At 42.7% G+C, this 25584-nt stretch overlaps 1 protein-coding gene and 1 long non-coding RNA gene across 4 annotated transcripts in view; one reads left to right on the top strand and one right to left on the bottom strand.

The window, feature by feature from the left end:
- LOC141584531 (uncharacterized) overlaps nucleotides 1-6902 on the top strand; it is a 274056-nt gene extending 267154 nt beyond the window's left edge. For both annotated transcript variants that reach the window (XR_012517599.1, XR_012517598.1), the window contains exon 2: nucleotides 6836-6902. This is a non-coding gene — a long non-coding RNA (uncharacterized LOC141584531). The remainder of the gene's footprint in view (nucleotides 1-6835) is intronic.
- The window catches only part of DNER (delta/notch like EGF repeat containing), a 376416-nt gene that overhangs the window by 226476 nt on the left and 124356 nt on the right, over nucleotides 1-25584 (bottom strand). For both annotated transcript variants that reach the window (XM_039470096.2, XM_039470097.2), the window contains exons 2-4: nucleotides 18157-18456; nucleotides 14352-14446; nucleotides 11871-12037 (exon numbers count right to left, since the gene is read on the bottom strand). In XM_039470096.2, the coding sequence (XP_039326030.1) occupies nucleotides 11871-12037; nucleotides 14352-14446; nucleotides 18157-18456 (562 nt within the window). The remainder of the gene's footprint in view (nucleotides 1-11870; nucleotides 12038-14351; nucleotides 14447-18156; nucleotides 18457-25584) is intronic.

The following is a 25584-nucleotide window of genomic DNA, read 5'->3' as shown; positions in this document are numbered from 1 at the left end:
GGACACCAGTTTTTCTTATCTTTCCTGTATATACTATTTTCACGATAAGAAATAGACAATCGAGCCTTTTTCATTTTTCAAAAGAGAATAAATTGACTTGTTGAAAGAAAAGCATACTTCCAGAGGTTTATATATGTCCTGACAAATTCTCTCTCTCTTTCCTTCTCTCTTTCTCTTTCGTCCTTTCTCCAAAGAAAGAGAAGAGATGCTATGAAGGAGCAGAAATCTGGCTATAACAAAGGCAATTTAAAAAACTACTTTCCTAGTTGAAATTTGCACTGATAGAAGCTAAGAAAAGCTTTTGACAGTAAGCTGGCAGAACGCTGAGAAAGTTTGTCTCTAAGTTAAAAGAAAAAGGGAAAATTTTAAAGAATATTTAATCAAATTCCAAGAATAAGATTTGAGTTAAAATTCACTAGTATTAAGGAATAAAGTATTTCTTTCCAGAATTAAAAAGAAATCCTTTAAAATATAAAAATAACTTATTAATTTTCATAAATTAACCTGTAAAGAAAATTCACTAGCTTTATTTCTTTTAAATAGAGTGTTGATGGGGAGAGAGAGAAAATGAGGCAGAATGAGGAAGGAGAGAGCATTTATGGCTTTAAGGACACACCTTCAGTTTGCTTCTCAAAACCAAGCAATCCCCCACATAATGCATCAGGCCCAAATTATACAATATCTATCTGCAGCTACTCTGTTCTCTTAAATTTTGAAACTGATGCTCAAAAACTGCAGAAGCATTGTAGTAACTCATAACAGTGCCCTTCCTCGTGGACTCAGACTGGCCTTACTCTACCTAGAGTTGTCCTTTACTTCTTGGTAAGGTCCTGGAATATGCATAACTTTTAGTGTTCAAAAGAATTGGCTGAGAGTATTGTGAAAAGAGTCTCCTGAGGAGCTACCAGGTCCATAGGGGGACTAAGGATCTTCCTTTCTAATAAGCCTGATTTCAGAGACAGTCTTGGAAGAAAGAGAAACATTTTATCCATCTCTGATCACCTGCCCCAACACTGTGGCAGCCTGGGAAGCCCATCCCAGTAGGGCCACTGGACCTTAGACTGCCAGCTCCAGGGACAGGCATGTCCAGAGTGGAATGCTCAGGGTATCACCACCATCAATAGGTACCAATAAGTAAATCACGCTGACCATGACAATATTTAGGAGGACGGCATCCAGAAGAAGGGCATGGAGTTCAGGCCAACTAATAGTTTTAAAGCCTAAAATCCATTAAATAATAAAAGAAGATCAAAAGGAATAATCCTGATTGCTGAGAATACTGATACAAGGTCTCGATTCAAGTAAAACTCAAATTCATAGAAATTCTCTAACTCAGCAAATGTAAGCTATAAGAATTTGATGTAAATCATGCCATTTGGGGAGGCTTTATACTTCCTCTGCTTTTGTTCTTTTCCAACTATTGCATTTGAACATTCCTAGGGGTCACCCTGCTATACTCCCCACCCCCACCATTGCAGCGAGCTCAACAGACCTTATCCAACTGTGGTTTTAAAATGACCATGAAAAGGTGAAATATTTGCATATTTTTTAAATCTTCAGCTTTCAGTGAAAGATGCTAATGATTCTCTAGATGGTGTCCTTTCTAAACTTTATTCAACTGTCTCACCCCCGGCCCCTAGAGCAAGGTTTCTAAGAGGACAAAATATAACAACCCCAAAAGAATGATGAAAAGTTTCTTTCTCTCTCTCTTTTTTTTTTTTTTGTGGGCGGGGCCATTTGATCCTCTAAAATACTTTTAATGTAATAAAAACGGTGAATGAGGATTTAAATGTCACGGAGGTGGGTTATGAAAACCTGCAAAGATTTCTTAAGATCAACATTTTGCAGCTGGGAATTTTCTTCAGATGGCACTAGGAAATGGCAGAATAGCTTTTACATAGGAACAAAATTTAACCTCTCAAGTGATGACCATGTGGTCACGATGGTTGCCAGGAGCTGTGGCATGGACCCATCTCTCTAGAAGTTCGCAGTTTAATTAAACATATAAAATCATCATGCCAAAAAAAAGGTGGTAAGGGGTAATGGAGAACACGCTGACGCTACGTTGTGTGATACTGGCTGTCGGCGTGATTAGGAGAAGGAACTGTGGGACACATGACTGGGAAAGCAAAGATTTTGTAAAAGAAGCGGGAGGGAGTCAGAGTGGAGAGAAATGATGCCAGCTGTACAGAGAGAAAACAGCGGGGAACCCGCAGAGGTGAGTTAGGTGAACAGCTAGGAAGGCTGCCCAGCAAGCCAAACCACAGGGTTCAGAGGCAGGAAAGACACCGGCCCAATCTGGGCTGTCCTTGGTGTCAAAGAGCAGGGCCTGGTCTGAGGCAGAACTCCTGGGACTATCATGAGGTCAGGGTCCAGACCACACAGAGGGGACCTGCCGCAGATGCAGCAGCTGGTCAGGGTAAGCGTCATGAAGCTGAGCTTGTGGGCAGTGGGGCTTTATGCGTAGGAAAATTAGGTCTTATCTCACATAGAAAAAAAAAAAAAAGACAGTCTTTGTTTCTGTGCAGCTCTGCCCCTTACCTTCCTGTAATGTCTATTTCAACTTCCCAGGTCCATTCATTCTCCCTAATGATTTACTGCACCTCAAAAGATGCATCTACATTTCCTATCTTCTCTCTCTTCTATGAAAAATAACATATAAGCTTCTATACCATATTGGGTTGTTTAATTAACAATCACTCTAATTTTCCCTCAAGCATGTTAATAAATTTATATGCCTTTAAAAAAAAAAAGAAAGAAAGAAAAAGAAAATCAGGTCTTGCTCCAGGAAGCTACAGGAAGCTTAGTGTCTATGCATTTAGAGAACATTGCAATTCAATGTACAACCAAGGAGCCAGGGACCCCAGGAACCTTGATTCCAATGATAACATGTACATTGGAACTCCCTCCACCAATGAAAGCTAATAAAGTACTGCAGGCTTGTTTGAGAATGGGCCGGAGACAAGAGGCTTCATGTAACTGGGCAGGTCGGGAGAATACAGGGCCTGAGGTTATGAGAATGAAAGGGGCGGTTCTAGAAAATGGGCAGTTCTAGAAGTGTGGATAAGCCAGGCGCGATGGCTCAGGCCTGTAATCCCAGTACTTTGGGAGGGTAAGGCAGACAGATTATTTGAGGTGAGGAGTTCAAGACCCGCCTGGCCAACATGGTGAAACCCCGTCTCTACTAAAAATACAAAAATTAGCCGGGCATGGTGGTGGGCACCTGTAATCCCAGCAACTCAGGAGGCTGAGGCAGGAGAATCATGAGAGCCTGGGAGGCGGAGGCTGCAGTGAGCCAAGATCATGCCACTGCACTCCAGCCTGGGCAACAGAGCAAGACTCTGTCTCAAAAAAAACAAACGAAGCAACAACAAAAACAAACCAAAAAAAAAAAGGAAGTGTGGATAAAGCATACATGCCCTGTCTGAGTTTTCTGATCCAAAGGAGAATATTCCAGGGAGAATAACTTGTTAGAACATTCCAGAGTGCCTGTGTGCTTGTGAGAATTTATATTCAGTAAAGATGGGTTAAGATAGACAAGTTAACGCATTTTAGAGCATCAACCCAGCTTCACTGCATCAGAGCTGAGATACAAAGATCCTTAAAATTTTATAATCAATAATTATCAAGTTAAATAATGTTTCAAAAATTTAAGTGCCCTGCCGACTATTTTATTTCCTTATATCTTAACTTACTCTATAAGATATGAGAGGCTCATAGAAATACATAACAGTACGGAATAAAATTCATCTTAAGCGGACATCAGAGGCAGGGAAAATATCACCTAAAGTAAGAGTGTACAGAAACGACACACGCAGGCCCTAAGCTCTTCACAGTTCCAAGAGGTGAATTACCAGTTTGTTTCTGCATCTCCCTGGGGGCTTTTCTGACAAGAGAAAAACGTATGCTATGCATCTTTCACTCCCTGTGGGAGTCCTTTTTTCTGACGTGTCCTGGTCGGTCACTAGCACCTGTCTCCTCCCATCTCTTCCCTGCCATCCTGAGTCTTCCACAGGGAGCCAGGTCCTGGCTACTCCACATGGCCAGGGAGCAGTCACAGGAGCTGGTAGTCAGACAGTAACAAGAAGGAACAGGAGGGCAGCTAGGGAGTGGAAGGGTCCGGCCTTTTTAATCTCTGGATTCCTTTTAATTCCTGAGCAAAAAAAAAAAAAAAAAAAAAAAAAGGATTCATCAAGAAATAGCTGAGACAAAGGAATACCCATCTAGATGCCTAAATTGCTAAGATAGACACTCAGACAGAATTAATATTGGCCACGATGCCTGGCTTCAGGAAGCCCTCCAGCCAAACTGAGATGGTAGCAGTATCTCCTGCTCCTACTTTTCTACTGGAACATTTCCCCCTTTCAATACTGCCAGCTGCCCTTACCCCAGCTAATATAGTCCCAGTGGTGTCCCCTGCCTTTCAGGAGGACTTCCCCAAAATTCCTCTCTCTGTCAAATTTACAGAATGAGGTATCCCAGCTCCAATTACTTTTAAAACTTTCATTTTAAAGGACAAGGCTTATAGGAATAGTTTACCCAGAAGGTACGGAAGAGATAGAGTTCAAGAATAAGAAAATGGAGCTCTACTAAGAAATTCAAAGGACTAGCTGGAAACTCACATCAAAGACTAGAAGATCCCTCTTTTTCCCTTGGAAGATAAACAACGAACTCAAGAAATATCGTCCACACCTTGAGCACCTAACCTGACATAAACGTGATCATATCCAAGAAGAGAGGCAGCTGGGTGAAGGTAGGTGAGATATTCAAAGCTTCTGTTACATGTTTGCTGAAATGTAACTCTATTTCCAGTTGTGATGGCCACTAGTCCATTTCTAGCACTATTATGAAATGATCTTAATAGCATAAACTACTGTGCCATCAAAATGCCACACACACTGCCCTTTGTAAGTGCAAGGAGGATACTGGCCTGCCTTCTCTCACCCTGGCAAAGTTAGCTGTTCCTTCCTCTGAATCTCATGGCCACTTATGTACAACCCTGTCATGGGCACTTGTCTAAGCTTTCGTTGCCCCATTCACTTAGAGACCACACCTAAACCATCTTTGCATGTCCAGACTATCACAGTGCTTGGAAAACGAGAGGCGTGCAATACATCTTTTCTAAACCAATATGGAGCTGAATATTTCCCACAGCCCTACTGCCTATAAATATAAATAAATAATTTAAGCTCCTCAATATGGAGACTTAGGTAGCAGGTACATCTGTCAAAGGAAATATCACTGGATGAGCAGAGAATGCTGAAAAACATACATACTTCCACAGGTAGCTTTAAGTGGTGCTCTACAATTATTAGAGATTCAGATGACTTTGAGAATCCAATAAAGTTTTGACTCTCTTCTGAGAAGGATGCACAGATACACAAAAGTGCATTTTCAGGAGATTCATGAGATCTATGAAGTGGACCTTTGACCCCCATGACTACCTCAAATACAGGTGCCCACTCAGCCCAAATTAGAAACTTTTACCTAAGACTCACAGTATTAGTTGGCTGGGTATTTAGAATTCCATTTTTTTTTCCTAAACATAGTAGAAACTGTTCAGCTACAAAACATTGCATCTCCAAGGAAGCATTAGGTAAGTCTATAAAGAATTAGGGGCCAGAGCCCCAGGACAGTGTTACGACCTTAGTAAAAGAAAAGTCTTATCCCTCTTTGTACCTCCCAAAGTACCTGGTTATTCATGTCTTATTTCTCAAGAGAAAAAAAGAAAACAAAGTGAACGCACTGCTGTGGGAACCATTTTCAAAACAAGAATCTTTTCAAGGTGGAAATGTAGAATCAAGGCAACTTAAAGCACTCTCTCTAGAGGTCCCAGGAGGCTCAAAGGAGAGCCATGGGCAGACTGGGAAACCTTCGAATCCAGTTAAGTCATCAATTACAAAGACCTGCAAATTGTTGGTTTCCAGGGTTCTGTGGTTAATTTGAGGGCTATAATCCTGAAAAATGACCCCAGCTCCAGCAAGGACATTCTTATCAGCCATGGGTTGTACCATTCACCCCTTGTGAAGTTACACTGGATCGAAAGTTATGAGAGATGCATTTTAGGAGGCCATACGTGAAATATCAATGGCCTGGATTAAACAGTAGCATGCACTTACAAGTCTGACATTTTAAAAAATGTACTGGAACTGTAAGAAAGGGTGGTACAAATGTGTACCTAATAAAAGGGATAGAAAAAATAGTAGGCTATGGGCAGGGGAACAGAATGAAGGAAGAAGAAAAAGGCAAATATCGAAAGCTACAGAGACCCCTATAAAGGAACAATGGAGAGAGGAATGGACTGGATCAAAATTAAAATAACTTCAAAGAGGAGAAAAGGGATAAAATATCAGATGGAGGTAACAACACGAACCATAAGAAAGAAAAGTGTGCAGGAAAAAAACAGGGTTTCTCTGAGGCAGGCAGTGAGTTCAGTGAATAAAGCAGATAAGCCCTGGCTGAGTTTTCTGATCCAAAGGAGGATATTCCAGGGAGAATAACTGTTAGAATATTCCAGGGTGCCTATGTGCTTGTAAGAATTTAGCAGGTAAAGGAGATCTAAGAATGCATGTTGAATCGAATTTTAAACAGTCATTTTCCTCATAAACCACTGCAGAAGAGGGTGATTTAAGAGAGGACTTACAAAGGAGTTGAGTTTGGGGATCTGAGGTGCAGAGAGAATGGGGGTGGGAGATGGTTGCATCCCCAGTGGGGGTGGGGCTGGCAGTGAGCCACAGGGCAGAAGTCTACCATGCAGAAGAGAGGAGAACTATGCCTGGGGGTAGGGGGAAAGATGGACGGGAAGAGCCTTAAATGCAGCCAAAGGGGCTTTCAGCAAAAAAAAAAAAAAAAAAAAAAAAAAAAAAAAAAAAAAAAAAAAAAAAAAAAAAAAAATGGTGACTCCCAACAGCTTCCTAACACAGAAGCAGAAGCCACAGCCCAGAGATCTCACTCTCATCCCTGAGATCGGCCCTCACCCCTGAGATTGGCCATCACATCTAAGCAACAGCAAGTTTAAAAGTATATATAGGCCGAGTGCAGGGGCTCAGGCCCGTAATCCCAGCACTTTGAGAGGCTGGAGTGGGTGGATCACAAGGTCAGGAGATCAAGACCACCCTGGGCAACATGGTGAAACTCCATCTCTACTAAAAATACAAAAATTAGCTGGGCATGATGGCATGTGCCTGTGATCCCAACTACTTGGGAAGCTGAGGCAGGAGAATCACTTGAACCAGGAAGTCGGAGGTTGCAGTGGGCCAAGATTATGCCATTCCACTCCAGCCTGGCAACAGAGTGAGACTCCATCTCAAAAAAAAGTGTGTGTGTGTGTGTGTGTGTGTGATATATCATATATAGTATGACACATATCATATATATCATATCATACATATCTCATATATCTATATATATTGCTATGATATATATATATCATACTTAAGACAGGCAAGCCACAACTATTTGATGGAAATGTGACTAGAGCAATGAACTTGACTCTGAAAATAAAAAACATCCAGCAAATGAATCATTCAGGACACTAAGAACACCTTCAATGCTCCCCATGAAGCAGACAATGATAAACAAAAGCTAATTTAGGTACTTACCCCAACGCATGGCATAAAGCAAGTAACATATTTGGAAGTAACATATTTAGGGAAAACAGAACAGATAATTATAGACAGGACAGAAGAGTTGAAATTTGGTGGCAATACAGGATGAAAGCAGTTGAGGCACAGAGAGAAGAACCACACACTTGGTAAAAAGCTCTGTCATCTCTTTCTGCAAAACGCTATAAATATCAATAAGGCAGTGGCCATGAAGAAAAATCATAAAGAAATTGAACTGTAATCACATGGAAATAAGCCAAATGTAAGTATATTACCTTCGTCTGGAACGTAGACCATTAGGCTCTCGGCAACAAACTTTTTATTTCTGTAAATCTGGTGACAGCAACCAAGTTTGTCTCCCAAAGATACAGAAGGGACTCCTCTGTTTGGTTGCATAGAAATAGGAAAATACCTTTGGTCATAAGTTATATTTATTTTTATTTATTTATTTATTATCCAGTTGAATTTAAGATTTTTGGTCCTTAATTATATACGTGCGAACTCCTGACAGTGAAGGGGAGACAGAAAACAGTCAATTCCTGAAACTGCCTCAAGCTTCTCTCTAGAAAACAAGCAGGAGAGACAGAAACACAGCGACATAATTCTGAAGCTTGACTCTCTTTACCGTGGAAGTTTCCTTCCACCCACCCTACAATCGGTTTGCTTGTTAAATGAACACCACTGTACTCTTAAAAATAGTCTGAGCTAAAATGTATTTGTGTCTGGAGAGTCCAGATTGCCAAAGTAAATTGCTTTAATAAGTTCCTTTTAAAAATAAAACAAAAAGAGCATTAAACACATGTCAACACAGGGAGTATCAGGACCTCAGCAAAGATTGCAAAAGATACATCTTGTTTCTTAAGGATAAAAAGATTTTGTAAGAGAAGGAGCTGGTGGTGCGGAGCTGGAGCTGATTTACCCTGACTAGGAACGTGGCCATTCCTCCCCAGGAAGAGCTCGGGACAGGACTGCTGGCTACCTTTGAAGAGAGTAAGATTCAAAGATCGTGATCTCCTTAAAAAGCCACGTAAAAGACCTAGAAAGCCATAACCAGAAAATTTTAAAAGATATCAAATTTACAAAAAAAAAGGGTTTATCAAAATAAAGGATGTTACTCAAAAGCATTGTCTTCCACTCATCATCTAAAGTATCATTTTGGGAAAAGAATTCCTTGACATAGTTATTAATATATCAAAGTTTTAAAGATTATTCCCCTAAGGAATAATACATTTCAACTGAAGATAATTTTTTCCACAAAATTTTTGGTCAGCAAAATGAGCTCAAAATATGTATGAGTTCCCAAGATTTCTTCTATCTCAAAAGAATACATTTACATTAATACTGGAAAATCCATCTCAGTTAAACCCCCCATCCTCAATCCCAATGTCAGTTTAAGGTCATAGTTACGTTACAACCAAAAGTAGCATAAAAGCGAACTTATACAGATGCTCCTCAACTTAAGAAGGGGTCAAATCCCTATAAACCAGGTGTAAACCGAGAATATCGTAAGTCAAAAACACACATAATGTGCCTGACCTACCGAACCTCATAGCTTAGCCTCACCTAATTTAAACGTGCTCAGAACACTTATATTAGCCAGCAGATGGACAAAATTATCTAACACAAAGCCTGTTTTATAATAAAGTGTTTAATACCTTATACAACTTATTGAATACTATATTAAAAGTAAAAAACGGAATAGTTGTAAGGGTACTTTAAATACATCTTCTACTGAACGTGAATAGCTTTCAAACTGCTAATAAAGTCAAAAAGTCACTAAGTGTAACCAGTGTAGGTCAGAGATTGTCTGTATCTCAAATAAGTGTCTTCTGCTAACGTTAAGGACATTTTTTTTAAAGAGTAGTGATACTTTATATGTTTTCTTGAAATATTAGCTCCGCGTCCTATTAAACAGAAAAACTTCAATATGAAATAAAACTATCAAAATCTAGAAACTATGTCCTTTTAGATAAACTTGAAATTTAGATTTGATTCCTGACAAGATGTCATCACACATTTCTGATGATCCGTCATTCATCCTGGTAGTCGAGGGCTAGTCTGAAGTTAAACGCACTCCACTCTTTGTCCAGCCATGTTCCTTCCCCAAGCCAATTTCTCTTTACCTTCTCTCCCCCCATAAAATTCCTGCTCCCTCAGCTGGACTTCCAAAGGTAAAGAAAGACCTTCTCACCAGAAGAGGGTCAATCAAACATAAAATGCAATAAAAATTATCGAGACCCGAGCATTTTCTTATATCCCTTTATCTTCATTATGATATTTGTGTCATATTTTAGAGGGTAAATCTAAATATATGTTTTCCATTTAGCAAAATTTTTCAGGTACTCTAGAAAAAAGAAAAAACAGAGAAAATGCCCTAAGATAATCCTTAACGTTTGTCAATTATCCTTGTACATTCGTTATCTCATTTAACCTGACCACCACCACTGAGAGCCAGGCGCTGTTAGGAGGATGCCTACCCCATCATCCAGGTGAGGATGGTTGCAATATATGGTCAGACAGAAGAAGGAATTCACACCAGGATGCAAGAAGCTGCCTGTATGCTTTGGACTGGGATGGGGAGATTCTAAACCTGAGCTTGGGCCTTTGAATTGAGCTTCAATATGGAACATTACATCAGCACATTAAGAAACCAGAGTTACGGCCAGATGCGGTGGCTCATGCCTATAATCCCAGCACTCTGGGAGGCCAAGGCGGGTGGATTACCAAGCCAGGAGATCAAGACCATCCTGGCTAACATGGTGAAACCCCATCTCTACTAAAAATACAAAAAAATTAGCCAGGCATGGTGGCACCTACCTGTAGTCCCAGCTACTCAGGAGGCTGAGGCAGGAGAATCCCTTGAACCCGGGAGGCAAAGGTTGCAGTGAGCCAAGATTATGCTACTGCACTGTAGCCTGGGTGACAGAGGGAGACTGTGAAGAAGGGGAAGGGGAAGGGGAAGGGAAAAGAGAAAGGAAAAAGGAAAAGAGAAAGGGGAGGGGAGGGAAGGGAAGGGAGAAACTAGAGTTCCAAGTTCCTGGGTGACAGAATGAAACGAAGGAAGAAAGGAAAGAAGGGAACAAGGGAAGGAGGGAAGGAGGGAAGGAGGGAAGAAAGAGAGGGAAGGAGGGAGGGAAGGAGGGAGGGAGGTTCGAAGTTCCAAGCTCAAAGGTACTATATGCTGGATGAGAAACAAAGACAACTGAAAGAATGTAGAATGCTAAACTAGGGGAAAAGTAGTCCTCTGGAAACTGTCCAAGTGTCCAAGCAAGAGGCAGTGGGTGGGGGAGAGAAGACCGAGAGTCTCTTTTTCTGGCGGCTATTTCTACACCAAGGCTGGGGAATTAGAAAACAACTAATTGGACACGTGGTTGTTTCAGAAGGTTAAACTAGTTCAAGAGAAAGTAAAAAGTCAGAAGTGACTCATACAGGAAGGGTGGCTATGGAGGAGAGAGGCCCCCAAAGAGAGCGATAATCCCACCAGCTACTTCTGAGTTGCAGGCTCTGCGGTGGCAAATCACTGTGAGGTGCTGTCCTTGAATGCCCTAAGTCAGGCCAGAATCAAACGGGAACAAAGGATATCCTGAGAGACCAACATCCGACACTTCAAGTTGCCCACAATTCCCGGAAAAAAAGCAGATGAAAGACTCCCCTAAAAAAACTGACAGCCAGAGCATTCAGCAGCAAAGATCATACGCCAGGGCTGGAACAGTCACTGGACTCCAGAGCCCATGCCCTTTCCACTTTAAGCTACACTAGAAATACTATGTTAGGGCCAGGCGCAGTGGCTCATGCCTGTAATCTCAACACTTTGGGAGGTGAAGGTGGGCGGATTACCTGAGGTCAGGAGTTTGAGACCAACCTGGCCAACTTGGTGAAACCCCATCTCTACTAAAAATACAAAATTAGGCAAGTGTGATGGTGGATGCCTGTAGTGCCAGCTGCTTGGGGGGCTGAGGCAGGAGAATTGCTTGAACCCAGGAGGCAAAGGTTGCAGTGAGCCAAGATCGCACCACTGCACCCCAGCCTGGATGACTGAGGATGACTCAGTCTCAACAACAACAAAAAGAAAGAACGAAAAAGAAAGAAAGAAATATCATGTTAGAATCCAGTTTTTATTCTAAAACCTTACCAAAAGTGGAAGAAAGAGTATTGGTGGCTAGAATTCAGATTATCTGAGCAAAATTTCCTATCTCCTGTCTCAACACCAAACCAAGGTTGGGTTGGATCAGACACAGTGTTGAGTAGAAGATTTTGGTAACTCACCAATAAAGTGATTATTCCCCAAGGCGAGCATCTCCTCCAAGAGGACCAGTCCCCCTGAAGCCTGAAGCGGGGTCACACTTCGTCCATCTATGAGGGAGCACTGTTGGAATCCGGTGGCCGTGACCTTCCACAGCAAAATCAGCGAAGCAGTGGCGTCTTTCCGAATCCTGAAAATAGGAATGACAGAAACAGAAAGCTCCTTTCAGAAAAATGCATCTTAGATCCAGTCCTTCAACTTAAAAATAAATACGAAGATGATGTGTGCATCCACCAAGGTACCAGGAAATCGATGGCATGAACGGACACATGGGCATCTACCATAACCGGGCACACTCCTTCTCGTTCACCGTGTACCACAAAATGAGTCACTGGCAACTCGACTTTGAGTAACCATTCTGATGAACAGTAAAAGAGTACACTGGGTTCTCTTTTCGACTAATCCTTCCATAGCCACACAATATAAAAAGAGTTGTGCTTTCATTTGTTATAAATGTGGACTGCAACCCAACACAGCCACCTGAGTTATGCTGCCAAAGTGTGTCACCCTCCCCCCAAACACCCCCCCACACACACATGCAACATCACACAATCCACCTCCCCGTGCTTCAGGCCTCCCCTGGCTCATTTTCGGTTAACTAACACACACACACACACACACACACACACACACACACAGAGAGAGAGAGAACAGGATGTCATAGAAGACCCGTCAATCCCAGCCCCAGCTGCTCTTCACCTTTCTCCTCACAGCCCAATGCTTCAGCAACTAGCCGCTACCAGTTCTTCCCCAACCCAGTCCTTTCTTGGCTCCCAAGCTTTGTCTCCTTCTCCACCTTGGAAATGCGTTCCTAGCCCACATATCTGGGTCTTCCCAGAGACCCGTGACCACCTTCCCAACATCCCACCAGAGGCCCATTCTCCCCAGTGCTCCTGGAGAAGAGCACAGTAGACTCTGCAGCACCGAGCTCCTGGCGTGCAGCAGGGGCTCAGTAAAGCTCTGATCACTGACTACACTCATGAGGAAATGAACGCGTAAGGAGCTAGTAACCCCCACAGGTGAATTCAGCGCCCAGAGGTCGGTCGTTCGGCACTCCCCATCTCACTTAGTCTGAGTCAGACTCTGCTAATTCTGTCGGGTTCTGCACAGCAAGGGAGCCTCAGAGAATGGCAGGTTTGTTGAAAGGAAAAAAACAAAAGCATTTAAAGAGATAGAAGGCCAGAACGTTCAGAAAGGCTTATCAAGGTAAGACAGTACGATCTGGACAGGAAAGGGCTGAGGGATGTTTTCATAAGAGTGAAAGAAACTAGAGATCCTGCTCCTGAAACTTGCCCAAGACAGCGAGGGTTCAGCTGTAGTTTGAGCAGTGAAAGAAACACTTAGGACCGGGGTCCCCCTGCTGGTAGAGCTCGAAGCTGCCTCAGACTCCACCTCTCCCCCCTCTCCCGATGGGGTGTTTGTTCCTCCTGAGCCCGAGGAGTTCCCCAGCAGCCCTTCCAGGCTCTTCCCCTGCCAGAGTGAGTTCAAGAACGGGGTGGGGGGGGCGGGGAACCAGGATGCAGGAGCAATGGAACGAAGTTCCTCTTCCAAACATGTTCAGGGAATGCATTGTTTAGAAAGCCAGGTAGACAAAAATGGCCATGGAGAGACATGGAAGAGACCTATAGTGCCCACAGGCCCCCTCAAAGGACATCAAACTGGTTAACCAGGACACATGTTCCCAGTCTTCTAAAAACCCCCAAAGACTGAACAGCAAATGCCCCTTAGGTTGCATGGGAAGTGTGGGGAGGGCGCCAGTTAACAGCAACAGAAGGATAGATAGTAGGGGATTTTCAGCCGGCCTGGGGCCCCCTAATACTGGCCCATCCCCACCCCCAGCTTTGTGCTCCTGGGCACCTGCTGACCGGAGCCTCACATGAAGCACCGCACACATCAGGTCTCAGCCCGCCCTGCTTCCCTCTGTGTCTCCCTCTTCCCCACCGGTGGCAATGGACCCTGTCATTTAAAAGAGTTTGAATGTAAAACAAAACACTCTTCTCGTCTGCTTGCTTTTGAAGAGAAAATTGGAAAAAAATAAAAATAAAATCAAAATATGTAGATTTTAAATGTGGGACATATTATGCATCTGAATGTAAGTGATGTTCCATTAAAATCTTAAGAGGCTAATAATTTGGGAAGCAAAAGCATTTGGGAGCCAAGGGATCTGGCTGGGATCTTATCTGAGGCCTCACGGTTTGTCACCTCACACCAGACTCATCCAGTCCAATTTCTCAATTCCACATCTCCAGCCTGACGACCCTCACTGTCACCTCCTCTGAAACTGCTTCCTCTAGTTTTCAAATGGCAGAGGCCACATCTACCCATGGAATCCGTTCACAATTCTCACTTGACTGGCCACTTACACACCAGGTCCATGGATGGACACAACCCCACAAACAGGTCATAGCTTCACTCTTCACAGTTTTAATTAAGAATTTTCTTACTTGACTGAGGTGTTCTGTGGCACTTCAAAGGATACCAGGCGGCCCCCTGCAGAGCTGTTAGAACTGGCATTCCCACAGGCAACATCTGGGATCACCTGGGAAGGAAAAAGAAGGCATGTTATTGGGGTTGATTACAGTATAAAATAATAAGACAAAGCGAAATCCCATGCTGATTTCCTTCATCCCTTTTGATGATGCGGGGATAGGCCTACACAGGAGAAGTGAAACCTTGCGAGCTCAGAAGAAAATGAAGCCTTTGCCATTTGATTTTCTAAAATACAACAGCTTCCCTGAGAGCAATCTACAAATTCCAGGGATTGTTAAAACTGATCAGTAGGCTGTTTCAGGAAAGAAAGCAAATGTCACTCCCTGCTCCTTTTGCATTCATTTAACAAGTAATCATTGGCCCTTGCTTAACCCAATGGTAACCAGGAGGCAGACGTCAAGGACTAACTTATGAACAGGAGGTAAAAGCCTAATGACTAGGCAAGCCAGCCTTCAACTTGCAGAGGGCATGAGGTATCAGGTATGATGACTCTTCTCTGTGCTGATGGGTCCCAGGAGCCCTTGCTGAGGCTCGGAAGCTTGAACGCTGCCTTTCTTGTTCCTTGTAGGCTATACCTTCACTTTTAACTTCTTTCCCAAAAGAATTATATTTATGTGTATTAAAAATAATAATAATAAGTTCGGTTGGTGGGGGAGGACTGTGCTCATGAAAAAGCATATTGCAAAAAACCTTGAGCTATGTCCAGTGAGATACTCCTGACCTATTTACACACTTACTCCTCATGCCACAATTACTGTCCTCCCCCATGTCGGTTAAAATGAAGAAGTATTAAAAGTATTCACCAGCACAGAATTAATTGAGAACAATATGGAAACTCTCAGCAATTTTACTCCATAGCCCTCACTTAAAACTTATTTTCCAGAATGTCCTACAATCAAATTCTATGGACAAAGCCCACCACTGATATTCAAAGATGTGAGCATAACTTGTTAAAATTGTATAACAGATGGCTGTTACCCAAGCCTCTAAGGTGCCAAATAACTTTATGTTTCCAAAGCATCATTACTTCACAGAAAGGCGATAATAATATACCTCTGGGTTTCCATCAGGTTAGACATACATATTAACATGTCTTCCTCTGGCACTTTAAAACTGCTTCATGAACAGCCTAAGAAATAACACAAGATATAGGAAGGCGAGGCATTCCTTTTTTACATTTACCAACTATAAAATAACATGACTTTAAATCAATAGATTGAACTGGCTGGTTAGAAAGACATTTTCTTTTAAAGGACGCTTCCTTGATAAACTTGAATCAAATCTAGTTCACATTCAAGAATTGAGTCATCCAGCAAAAAGGCACGAACATCACAACTTCAAAGCCTTTATTAAAAGTCTGAAATCAGAACAAGTTCACAGTTTTTTAGGTAGGCTAAAAGCATTGCCCTGCAGTCTGGATGTTGACTTCATAAATTGTGTGGTAATGGAAAAAAAAAAAGTGGGTCAACTGGTTAGAATTACTTAAAAAAATAAAAGGAGAGGCCAGGCGCGATGGCTCAAGCCTGTAATCTCAGCACTTTGGGAGGCCGAGGCGGGTGGATCACGAGGTCAAGAGATCGAGACCGTCCTGGTCAATATGGTGAAACCCCGTCTTTACTAAAAATACAAAAAAAAGTAGCTGGGCATGGTGGCACATGCCTGTAATCCAAGCTACTGAGGAGGCTGAGGCAGGAGAATTGCCTGAACCCAGGAGGCGGAGGTTGCAGTGAACCGAGATCGCGCCACTGCACTCCAGCCTGGGTAACAAGAGCGAAACTCCGTCTCAAAATAAATAAATAAATAAATAAATAATAAAAGGAGAAATGCTGCTATCTCCTTTATAACAATAAGGGAAATTTCTAGACACATTCCCTGACTCAAATACATGCTATGCAAAAATCTATGTTTTTTTCTTTCATTTAAACTATGAAACTTGTAATAATAATATGCCAACATGGGTTTATATGGATGTTATACATATAAAGTGTAAGATGTAGAATGGAGTTACACTTTCCAGTGTCACTTCAAATTCGTGATTTGGATTTGTTCCCCAACTTTTCTAGCCAGCAAATTTATTTCATGTCAACTTCTAGGAGTCTACTGAAAAATCTTCAGAATGAGACTTTTGAAGAGCTTGAAGATAAAACAGCCAAACTCTAACTCAGACAGGCAAAGTTCCAACAAATAGAATTTTCTGTTGCCAAGATAAATTCAATTTGGATGTTTCTTTGTCATTCATTTCAGAATAATGCATTCTGAAAATACTTCAAAAGTCATTGATAGCTTCTTTTTTCTAAACCCCATTGAAATACTTCAGGGTATGAAAAATAGAACCTAAATATACCAAAAAAAAAAAAATCACTGGGCATAATACTCTGCTGTGGTCGAATGTTTGTACCCCCCTAAATTCATGAGTGAAATCCTAACCACCATGATGATGGTATTAAGAGGTGGGGCCTTTGAGAGGTGGTTAGGTCAGGAGAGCACAGGCCTGGCGAATGAGATTAGTGCCCTTGTCAAACACCTGAAAGGGCTCCATAGGACCTTCCCCATGTAAGGTTACAGTGAGAAGACTTGGGCTGTGAAGAAGGAGGCCCTCTCCAGACTCTAAATCTGCCTCGATCTTGGACTTCCTAGTCTCCAAAGCTGTGAGAAATAAATGTCTGCAATAAGGTTTGGATGTGTGTCTTTAAATCTCATGTTGAAATCTGATCTCCAATGTGGGAGGTGGGGCCAGGTAGGAGATGTTAGGGCCGTGGGGGTGGATTCCTCATGAATGACTTAGCACCATCTTCTTGGTCATAAGTGAGTCCTTGTGAGATTAGATTGTTTTCTGGGACCTCTCCCTTCTCTCTCTTGCCCTCACTCTTGCCATGTGACATACTGGCTCCCCTTTGCCTTTCGCCATGATTGGTAAGCTTGAGGTTCACCAGAAGCAGATGTAGTGCCATGCTTCACGTACAGCCTGAAGAACAATGAGCCAATGAGCCCCTTTTCTCTATAAATTGCCCAGCCCCATGTATTTCTTCATAGCCGCACAAGAATGGACTCACACCGGTTGTTGCTCACAAGCCACCCAGCTTGTGGCGTTTTTGTTATAGCAGCCTTAACAGACTAAGACACACTCCCAGGAAGGAAAATTAGGTCAACAATGGAGGGTCCTATGACATGTTCCTTTACACGACTCTAGACGGAGCTGTCTGCCCCGAAATCTAAGATTATCTCACAGAAATACATGTGGATACCATTCCAAAAAAAATCGTATTCATTTTTTTTTTGTTTACTCTATTTATACTTACAAAACCATTGTACACACAAATGCAGACAGGAATAAGTTTAGGCACATATTTTGCTTGATGAGTTAACTTAAAATTCTTTCATTTTTAATTGCTGATACTAGAACCCCTGGAATCATTTTAAGATTTCTGGTTTCTCCAAGCACCGCATGTTCTCACTCATAGGTGGGTGTTGAACAATAAGAACACATGGGCAAAGGGAGGGGACCGTCACACACTGGGGCCTGTTGGGGAGTGGGAGGCCAGGAGAGGGGCTGGGGGAGTGGGGAGGTTGGGGAGGTAATATTGGGAGAAATGCCTGATGTAGGTGACGGGGGGATGGAGACAGCAAACCACCATGGCAGGTGTGTACCTATGCAACAATCCTGCAAGATCTGCACATGTACCACAGAACTTGAAGTACAATTAAAAAGAAAGATTTCTGGTTTCTAATGTAAAAATGTGCACGATATAATGTTCTCACCTCCACTTGATCCCATTTCATTTCTACAACTTTCTGCCCTGTTTTCGGCTGCCAGGTAGGCAGGGTCGCTGTTGCCTGAGAGCGGGGCAGGATTATGTCAGGCTCCTGAGTAGCAGGGACAGGCTGGAGCTGTCTGGGTACAGTGGATTCGGACCAGCCAGTGGCTGGGAGGCTGGGAAGCGCCTGTTCACAGTTGGGACCTTCATAGCCTTCATTGCAAATGCAGAGGTAGCCATCGCTGCTGCTGCTGCTACAGTTGCCATGGTGACAAGGGTTGCTGGCACAAGGATCTGCAACAAGCTGAAACGAGACCATAAATGGGTCAATTATTCCCTCATAAGAAAAGTGGTGCCATTGCTTGGAAATTAGCTCTGTGTCTCAGAGCGACTGCTCTAATGGAAACGCTGTTCCTGTGGAATATACGCCTTGACTACTCATGCTGGAGTGCGGAGGGAGATGTTCACGAAGGTCATCCCAGCATTAACTTTACCACAGATAAAAGGCTCCCAGAAAGAAAATACAAAGAGGAGAGCCGGCTCCTCAAAACCCAGAACACCCACTTGTGTTGATTTCAGGAACCCATTATTTACAGGAATTTTCTAGGGCAAAAAAAAAAAAAATAGTTGAAATTCATTAGGAAGATAGCAACTTTGACATTTTTAGCTGTCAAATGATATTAGGAATCTAAATTGGAATCTCATTTCTACATTCTGGACCTTTGCAAGGTTTCCTCATGAAAAAAGACTGCCCAATTTATCTGCCCTGCAGATGTGCTTACTGATGTCTCTCAGTTTCCTAATTGATCAACAATCCTTTCTAAGGTGATACTATACTATTTAATTAAAGGCTTCCAAAATTATCCATTTGCATGACAATTGCTAGCTAGAAGAGACTGTGGTGGGGACATAAGTAGAATTTTATGACATTTTAATCTCATTATTTTGGAGGGTGCTTACAGAGAAATGTGACCCCTTCCCTCGCCAGATGGAAGAACTCTGTTGTATGTGTTTAAATTGTGTTAATGGTCCGGGAAAGGTGTTTATTTTGGAGTCCTTTGCTGTTGACCTCTGAATAGCCATGTGTTGGTAGTTAGAGACACGCTACAAAAATGAACCTGCTCCTCCTGAGATAGCACAAGGCTCAGACATGTTCTCAGCACCTATTCAATTACGATTTGTTTCTGTGATAAAAAGAAAATTAGATCTCTAGCTGATATGCTCCTGGCTTCTCAGGGCTGACTGCAAAATAGAATTCAGTACAGAATAAATGACAGAGAAATGGGACCCTCGGTCTCTTGTTAAAATGAGTTCACAGACTAAAACATACATGGATAGAATTCTGCATGGTAAAACGGCTACTCGTTCTGCTAATTATTCCCATCAAGCAGCGTCCAACCAACTCCTTACGGAATATTAAGGGATTTGGAGTTGAATCAAATGAAGCTTCAAAAATCCCACCTTATTTCTATGCTATCACTTGGCAATTCTCTCACAGAATCTCAGGTGACAGTCAATGGATTTGTATCTGAAGAGAATATTTAAACTGTCAATAATTAATTTACAATATTTACAATCTATCAACTCAAAGTAAAATCCAAACTCCTTCTTCGGCAGACAAAACTCTTTGATCAGGCCCCTTCCTCTCCTCCCACAAACCTTCCCTTCCCTTGCAGCCTCTTGGCCTCACCCTGTTTCTGTCCCTGGACTATACCAAGTTGATGCCCACCTCAGGACCTTTGCACCTGCTGGGCCCCCTGCCTGGAACACTTTTTCTCCAGACGTTGCATGGCTCTCTTCCTCATTTCATTCCATTCTCTGCTCAAATGCTACCTTCTAGGAGAAGCCTTCCCTTACTGCGAAATCTAAAGTAATCTCTTTTTTACCCCTCTCCTACAAAAAACTTCACTGCCCTATTCACAGCCTGTCGAGGAACATAGGCTGTATGATGGGAGTTTTTAAAAAATGTTGGAAAAGTAGACAGATAGATGGATCAACATTTGGAAAGCAACGTGTGATAAGGGAGGGATGTGAACTTCTTGTTTAGCCACGATGTTGCTATCTTGTTTCTGATTTGTTTTTAGGAAGGCCTTGTGGAATGGGCATCACCTCAAGAATTATGCAAAAAGAAGAATTTTATTCACTTGAACAAAGGAGACATTCAAAGCAGGTTTCTGAAATCAACTTTTAAAACACCTGAGGTGGGTCTAGTCACAAATAAGAATTTTAATACCTGCTTTAAGAAGGGAAAAATACATTTAAACCACAAGGGGGAAAAGTTAATTCTGAAAGACCAAACTTGCAGCTTAGAGAATGACATGACTGAGGTAAGAACCACCTATCTGGTGGCCTGAGAGGCTTCGCAGCTTCGGCTCCATTGCCACAGCCCCCAGCTGACAACTGCCAGTCCTCAGAAAGGCAAGGGCCTCCTCCAAAGGGGCAGCAAGCACAGCAGAAGTCCACATTCACTCAGAGAATCAGTCACACGCACACACCCTTCCCACGGAAACAGGCACCACATCTACCCTCCCCAAGACAGCCATTTAGAGTTTTCAAAGAACACTCCGTAGAGTGGCTTCTCTTCACACCAACACTAAAATGGAGAAGGATTTCTGAACCCACATCACTTCTGAGAAAAAGAAGGGCAGAGGGCCGGACGTGGTGGTTTGTACCTGTAATCCCAGCACTTTCGGAGGCCAAGGCTAGCAGATTGCCTGAGTGCAGGAGTTCAAGACCAGCCTGGACAACATGGCGAAACCTCGTCGCTACTAAAAATGCAAAAATTAGCCGGGTGTGGTGGCAGGCATCTGTAATCCCAGCTACTCAAGAGGCTAAGGCAGGACAATCACTTGAACCCAGGAGGCGGAGGTTGTAATGAGCCAAGATTGCACCACTGCACTCCAGCCTGGGCAACAGAACCAGACTACATATTAAAAAAAAAAAAAAAAGGCAGAGGAGCCAATGACCTCTCACAGCTACCATACTAGGAGACCACGTCTTCTGATTTCCAGCCAAGAGTTCTTTCCACAACACAACATCACAACTTTGATATTATGTTATTATCATGCCAAAAAAAAAAAAAAATCCCATGGAGAAGCCAGAAGGTACGGGTTATATTTTTGTAAGCAATAGAAAACAAGTAGGTATTACATGTAGATCAGTTAAGGCTGCCTTGAATTTTTTTTTTTTTTTAGAAACATGTATGATAATGGTGATAATAAACACTGACTGAGGGCTTACCATAACCAGAACTGTGCCAGATCTGGGTATAAAATGCTACTAAATTAAAAAAAAAAGAAAAAACTAAATATGGCCCTCGAGAGTTTATATCTAGCAAGCTAGTACCAGCACTAAAAGCACCTAGTCCTAGCTGCCATTCACAATACTCATCTGCACACCTGCCATTCGCTGGCATTTTACATTTCTTACGTTACGGCGTCCTTACACCTACCCTCTATGGTAAGTACGGTTGTATCGTTATTCTAATTTTACAATGGAAGCTTAGCAATGCTACACAAATGACTTTTACCCGGAATAAAAGCCAACACATTCACTAATTTTTTTTTTTTTTTTTTTTTTTTTTAGATTTGTTGCCCAGGCTAGAGTGCAGTAGTGTGATCTTGGCTCATTGCAGCCTCTGCCTTCCAGGTTCAAGCAATTTTTGTGCCTCAGCCTCCCAAGTAGCTGGGATTATAGGCACCCACCACCATACCTGGCTAATTTTTGTATTTTTAGCAGAAACGGGGTTTCACCATGTTGGCCAGGCTGGTCACAAACTCCTGAACTCAGATGATATTCCTACCTTGCTGTCCCAAAGTACTGGGATTACATACGTGAGCCACCGTGCCCAGCCTATATTCACTAAGTTTTACAGGCACTCTGTGATTTGTCTGCCTCAGTCTCCCTGACCTCACCTCCTGCCCCTGACCTCCCGCTCTGGCTCCACACACACTGGCTCACTGCTCCTCCAATGCTCCAGATAATCTCCTGCCCCAGGGCCTTTGCATCAGCTGTTCCCTCTGCCTGGAATGCCCTTGTGTCTCAAGGCCACTCCCAAGCCACCTTTGAGTTTTTGTTCCAATGTCATCTTCTGACAAGGACCCTGTTTAACAGAGCAAGGTCTCCACCCTCTGGCAATGTCAACTCCTCTTTTTTTTTTTTTTTTTCAATATTTATTTTAAATTTGGGGGAACGTGAAGGTTTGTTACCTGGGTATATTGCCTGATGCTGAGGTTTGCCTCTTCTTTCCTTGCTTTACTTTTTTCTAAAATATCCATCGTCTTCTCACATAAATTTTAGATTATTTAATATATTCATTATTTTTCTTCCCCCACTAGAATGCAGGCTTTTTGAGGTCAGATTTCATTTTTCAGTTTAATTTATTTGTGTATCCACAGCCCCAGAACAGTGCCCAGCACATGGGAGCTGCTGGATAAACATTTACTGAATGAATGAATGCACACATGCCATGAATGAATGAGCGAGTGAATGGGTGAGTGAATGAATGTGAATGATGTTATATACAAGCAGCTGCCAGAGCCTGTGAAGTATACTGCTCTGTGAAATGCAATCAGGATTCTCCAAGGCCCAGTCTCAGGTCTTGAGAACATAAGTCATGGGGGAGCCTTATGTGTCCCACTGCGGTGTTGTAAAGTGATTAAATAACTTTAAATCTGCTTTAAAAGTAGTAAAAGCTCTGTCAGTCTGAGAGGTAAGACAAAGCCAGCACAGCCTGCAGCCCCAGCCTTGACGAGGGCAGGAAGACAGCAGACCCACTTCACAAGTGGCTTTCAACACAGTGAGCCAAGCCGCCTTTCTCCAGTCCTCAGCGACCATCTCTGTGAGCCATTTCTTGAAGCCATTCACCCCAGCAGGCAGGGTCAGAGGTGCTGGTAGATGGAGCTGGGTGGCAAATAGCAGGTCCCATGGCAATGCTCAATTTGTTACATCTAGGAGTCAGTCCCACCACGTAAGGGGATAAAGAGCCAGAAAGCAAACATGATGAGAATCAGTAATACCCTAAGCGCTTTGTCTGAGCTTCATAGATGAGAGGAATGCACAAATAACATATGGGATGAAAGAAAGAATGATTGACATGGAAGACCAGGAGAAACATGCTTAGTGAAGAAGAGAGGACAAAAGCTAACAATTAAACAGTCATTAGTATAAATTTCTAAAGGGATTCAGAACAGTGGATAAAGTGATGGAGTGCACATACACACACATGCACACACACACATGCACGTGCACACAAATGCACATGCAGACACAAGCAGACACACACGTGCGCACACACACCTGCATGCACACATGCACACATGGACATGTGCATGCACATGCGCATGGAGCACACACATGCACACACATATACACACGCACACATGCACACATACACATGTGCACACACAAATGGACACACACAAGCATGCATGCACACACACGTGCACATGCACACATATGCACATACACACAGGAGTACAAGGCAGGGAATGAAATGCATTGCAGGGTCATTGGACCCTTTTTAAAAATAATTTATCCTAATGCTACTTCCCTGGCATGTATTTTAGTTGTTTCATTAACAATGGCGGCTTTCTGCCATTATTTTCTCTAACACTTCAGACTAGTTTTATATTTTTGGAAAGCTATCTGTTTCAATTCATAACAGTATATATAAGATAAGATGCAATCATTTTAAAGCAAATCATAAATATTTATCGTTAAGCCCTATGTCTCAGTACACAGTCAAGACTTTTTTTAAGTTCCTATTTGTATTTTATCTCATTAAGGAAAAGGTCTTGTTGCAGAGGTCACTTCTGCTCTTGCATTCCATTAAATCTGAACTATAAGCAGGTAATAACCAAACTGCCAAAATGCATAATGAGGCAAAATATCAGAATTAATAGACCTAACTTTGGGAATGCATAAAATTGAATACATGATATTTTCAGAGCTATAATTTCTAGACTGTAATGACGGGGAAAAATGATTAAGCCTTTGTAATACCAGCTATAATAGAGAGGAAAGAGAAAGCCCATGGGTTAATGGTCTTCTGCTTACAGTTAACCAACAGGCCCATTTATTAAATGCTGGATGCTTGCTGCATCAGATCAATTCATCTGCTCAAGCCGCATTTTTTCACATCATAGAACTAACCTGAAACCATTTTCCACGTTTTATTTTAGACTTTTCACCCATGTCAAATAATGTCTACTCTAACCAAGAACAGTTATGGGGGAATGGACTGAGTAAAACGGGAGGCCAGACCTGAGCATAGATGCCAGCCTCTCCTGCGACTTGTGATGCAAAGGCAGTAGCAGAGAGACAGTTTAACCATGGCCTGTTTTACTTCCTTAAACTCTCTGCTACCCATGTTTCTGGCAATTCCCATGTCCTCTGCATCGTACAAACAGAAGGATGAAATGTCAACTTTAAAAGGCATGAAAGAGGCCTATTGATAGGGTCATCAGATACAGTAAGTCAAAGCTATCAGGGTTGCTTTGAAGTGCGGACACCTGCATCACCATTACCTGGATGATGGTGGGAGCTGGGGAGATGCACAGATAACTATCTTCCCTTCCATACTAGTCTAGAGAATGTATGGGCTTCAGTCCTGCCTCTTCTATACTTTTACAGAAAACTCAACATGGCCAATCAGCAATTCATGTGACATTTATCAAGCACCTATGATGTGCCAGGCAGGATGCCTCAAAGAGGGGTCAGGAAGATGAATAAAGCCCTACCTGGCCCTCAAAAAGCTCACAGTCCAATAGCAGTCAGAGACGTTAACTTGGACTTGCCCTGAGCAGTCAGCTCGTCAATTGCATGCCCTGCTGCTATGCATGTCAGCTGTTAGGATCCTTTGTTTGAATGAGGTTATCCACCCCAACACCTTTATATGAAACTACCTTAAATTTCTTTAATGCTGAAGGAGAGAATGGATTTGATCACTGCAAACAGAAAATGAGATTATGAGCAGGTCTCAGGACGTCCCTTTTAGAATGATAGTGGCAGGTTTGGCAAAACCAAGACAGCAATTCTGGATGCTTCCAGCAAGAAGAGGTGTCTGAGAGTTTTCTAATGGGAAATAGAGGCAGCTGAGCAAACCGCACCCAGGTGTTGGCCCTGTTCTGCACAGATGGGTGGGACAAGTTGCTCACCTGCTCTGGACAGGCACCCCTCATACATTAAGGGAAGAGCTGAGGTCGCATCTTGCACGGCCTCCTCCAGCTTGAAGACTTAGGATTCTATTGACGGCCACTAAGCTTGCATTGGCAGTTTTCAGAGGGTCCAGAGAAGAACCGAGCTGACCAGAGATCAGTCCCTCCCTCACTTACACCCACGCTAAGTGAGCAAAGGCATCCTGGGGAACGGGAAGGTGCTTGAAGAAACCAAAAGCGACAAAGCCCCACAGGAGAACTTACAAATACTGGGC

Source organism: Saimiri boliviensis, chromosome 5 (assembly GCF_048565385.1).
Source record: "Saimiri boliviensis isolate mSaiBol1 chromosome 5, mSaiBol1.pri, whole genome shotgun sequence".
In the NCBI taxonomy this organism is placed as follows: domain Eukaryota; kingdom Metazoa; phylum Chordata; class Mammalia; order Primates; family Cebidae; genus Saimiri; species Saimiri boliviensis.
Note: the sequence above shows the minus strand (reverse complement) of the source record. Positions and strands in the feature narration are given on the sequence as shown.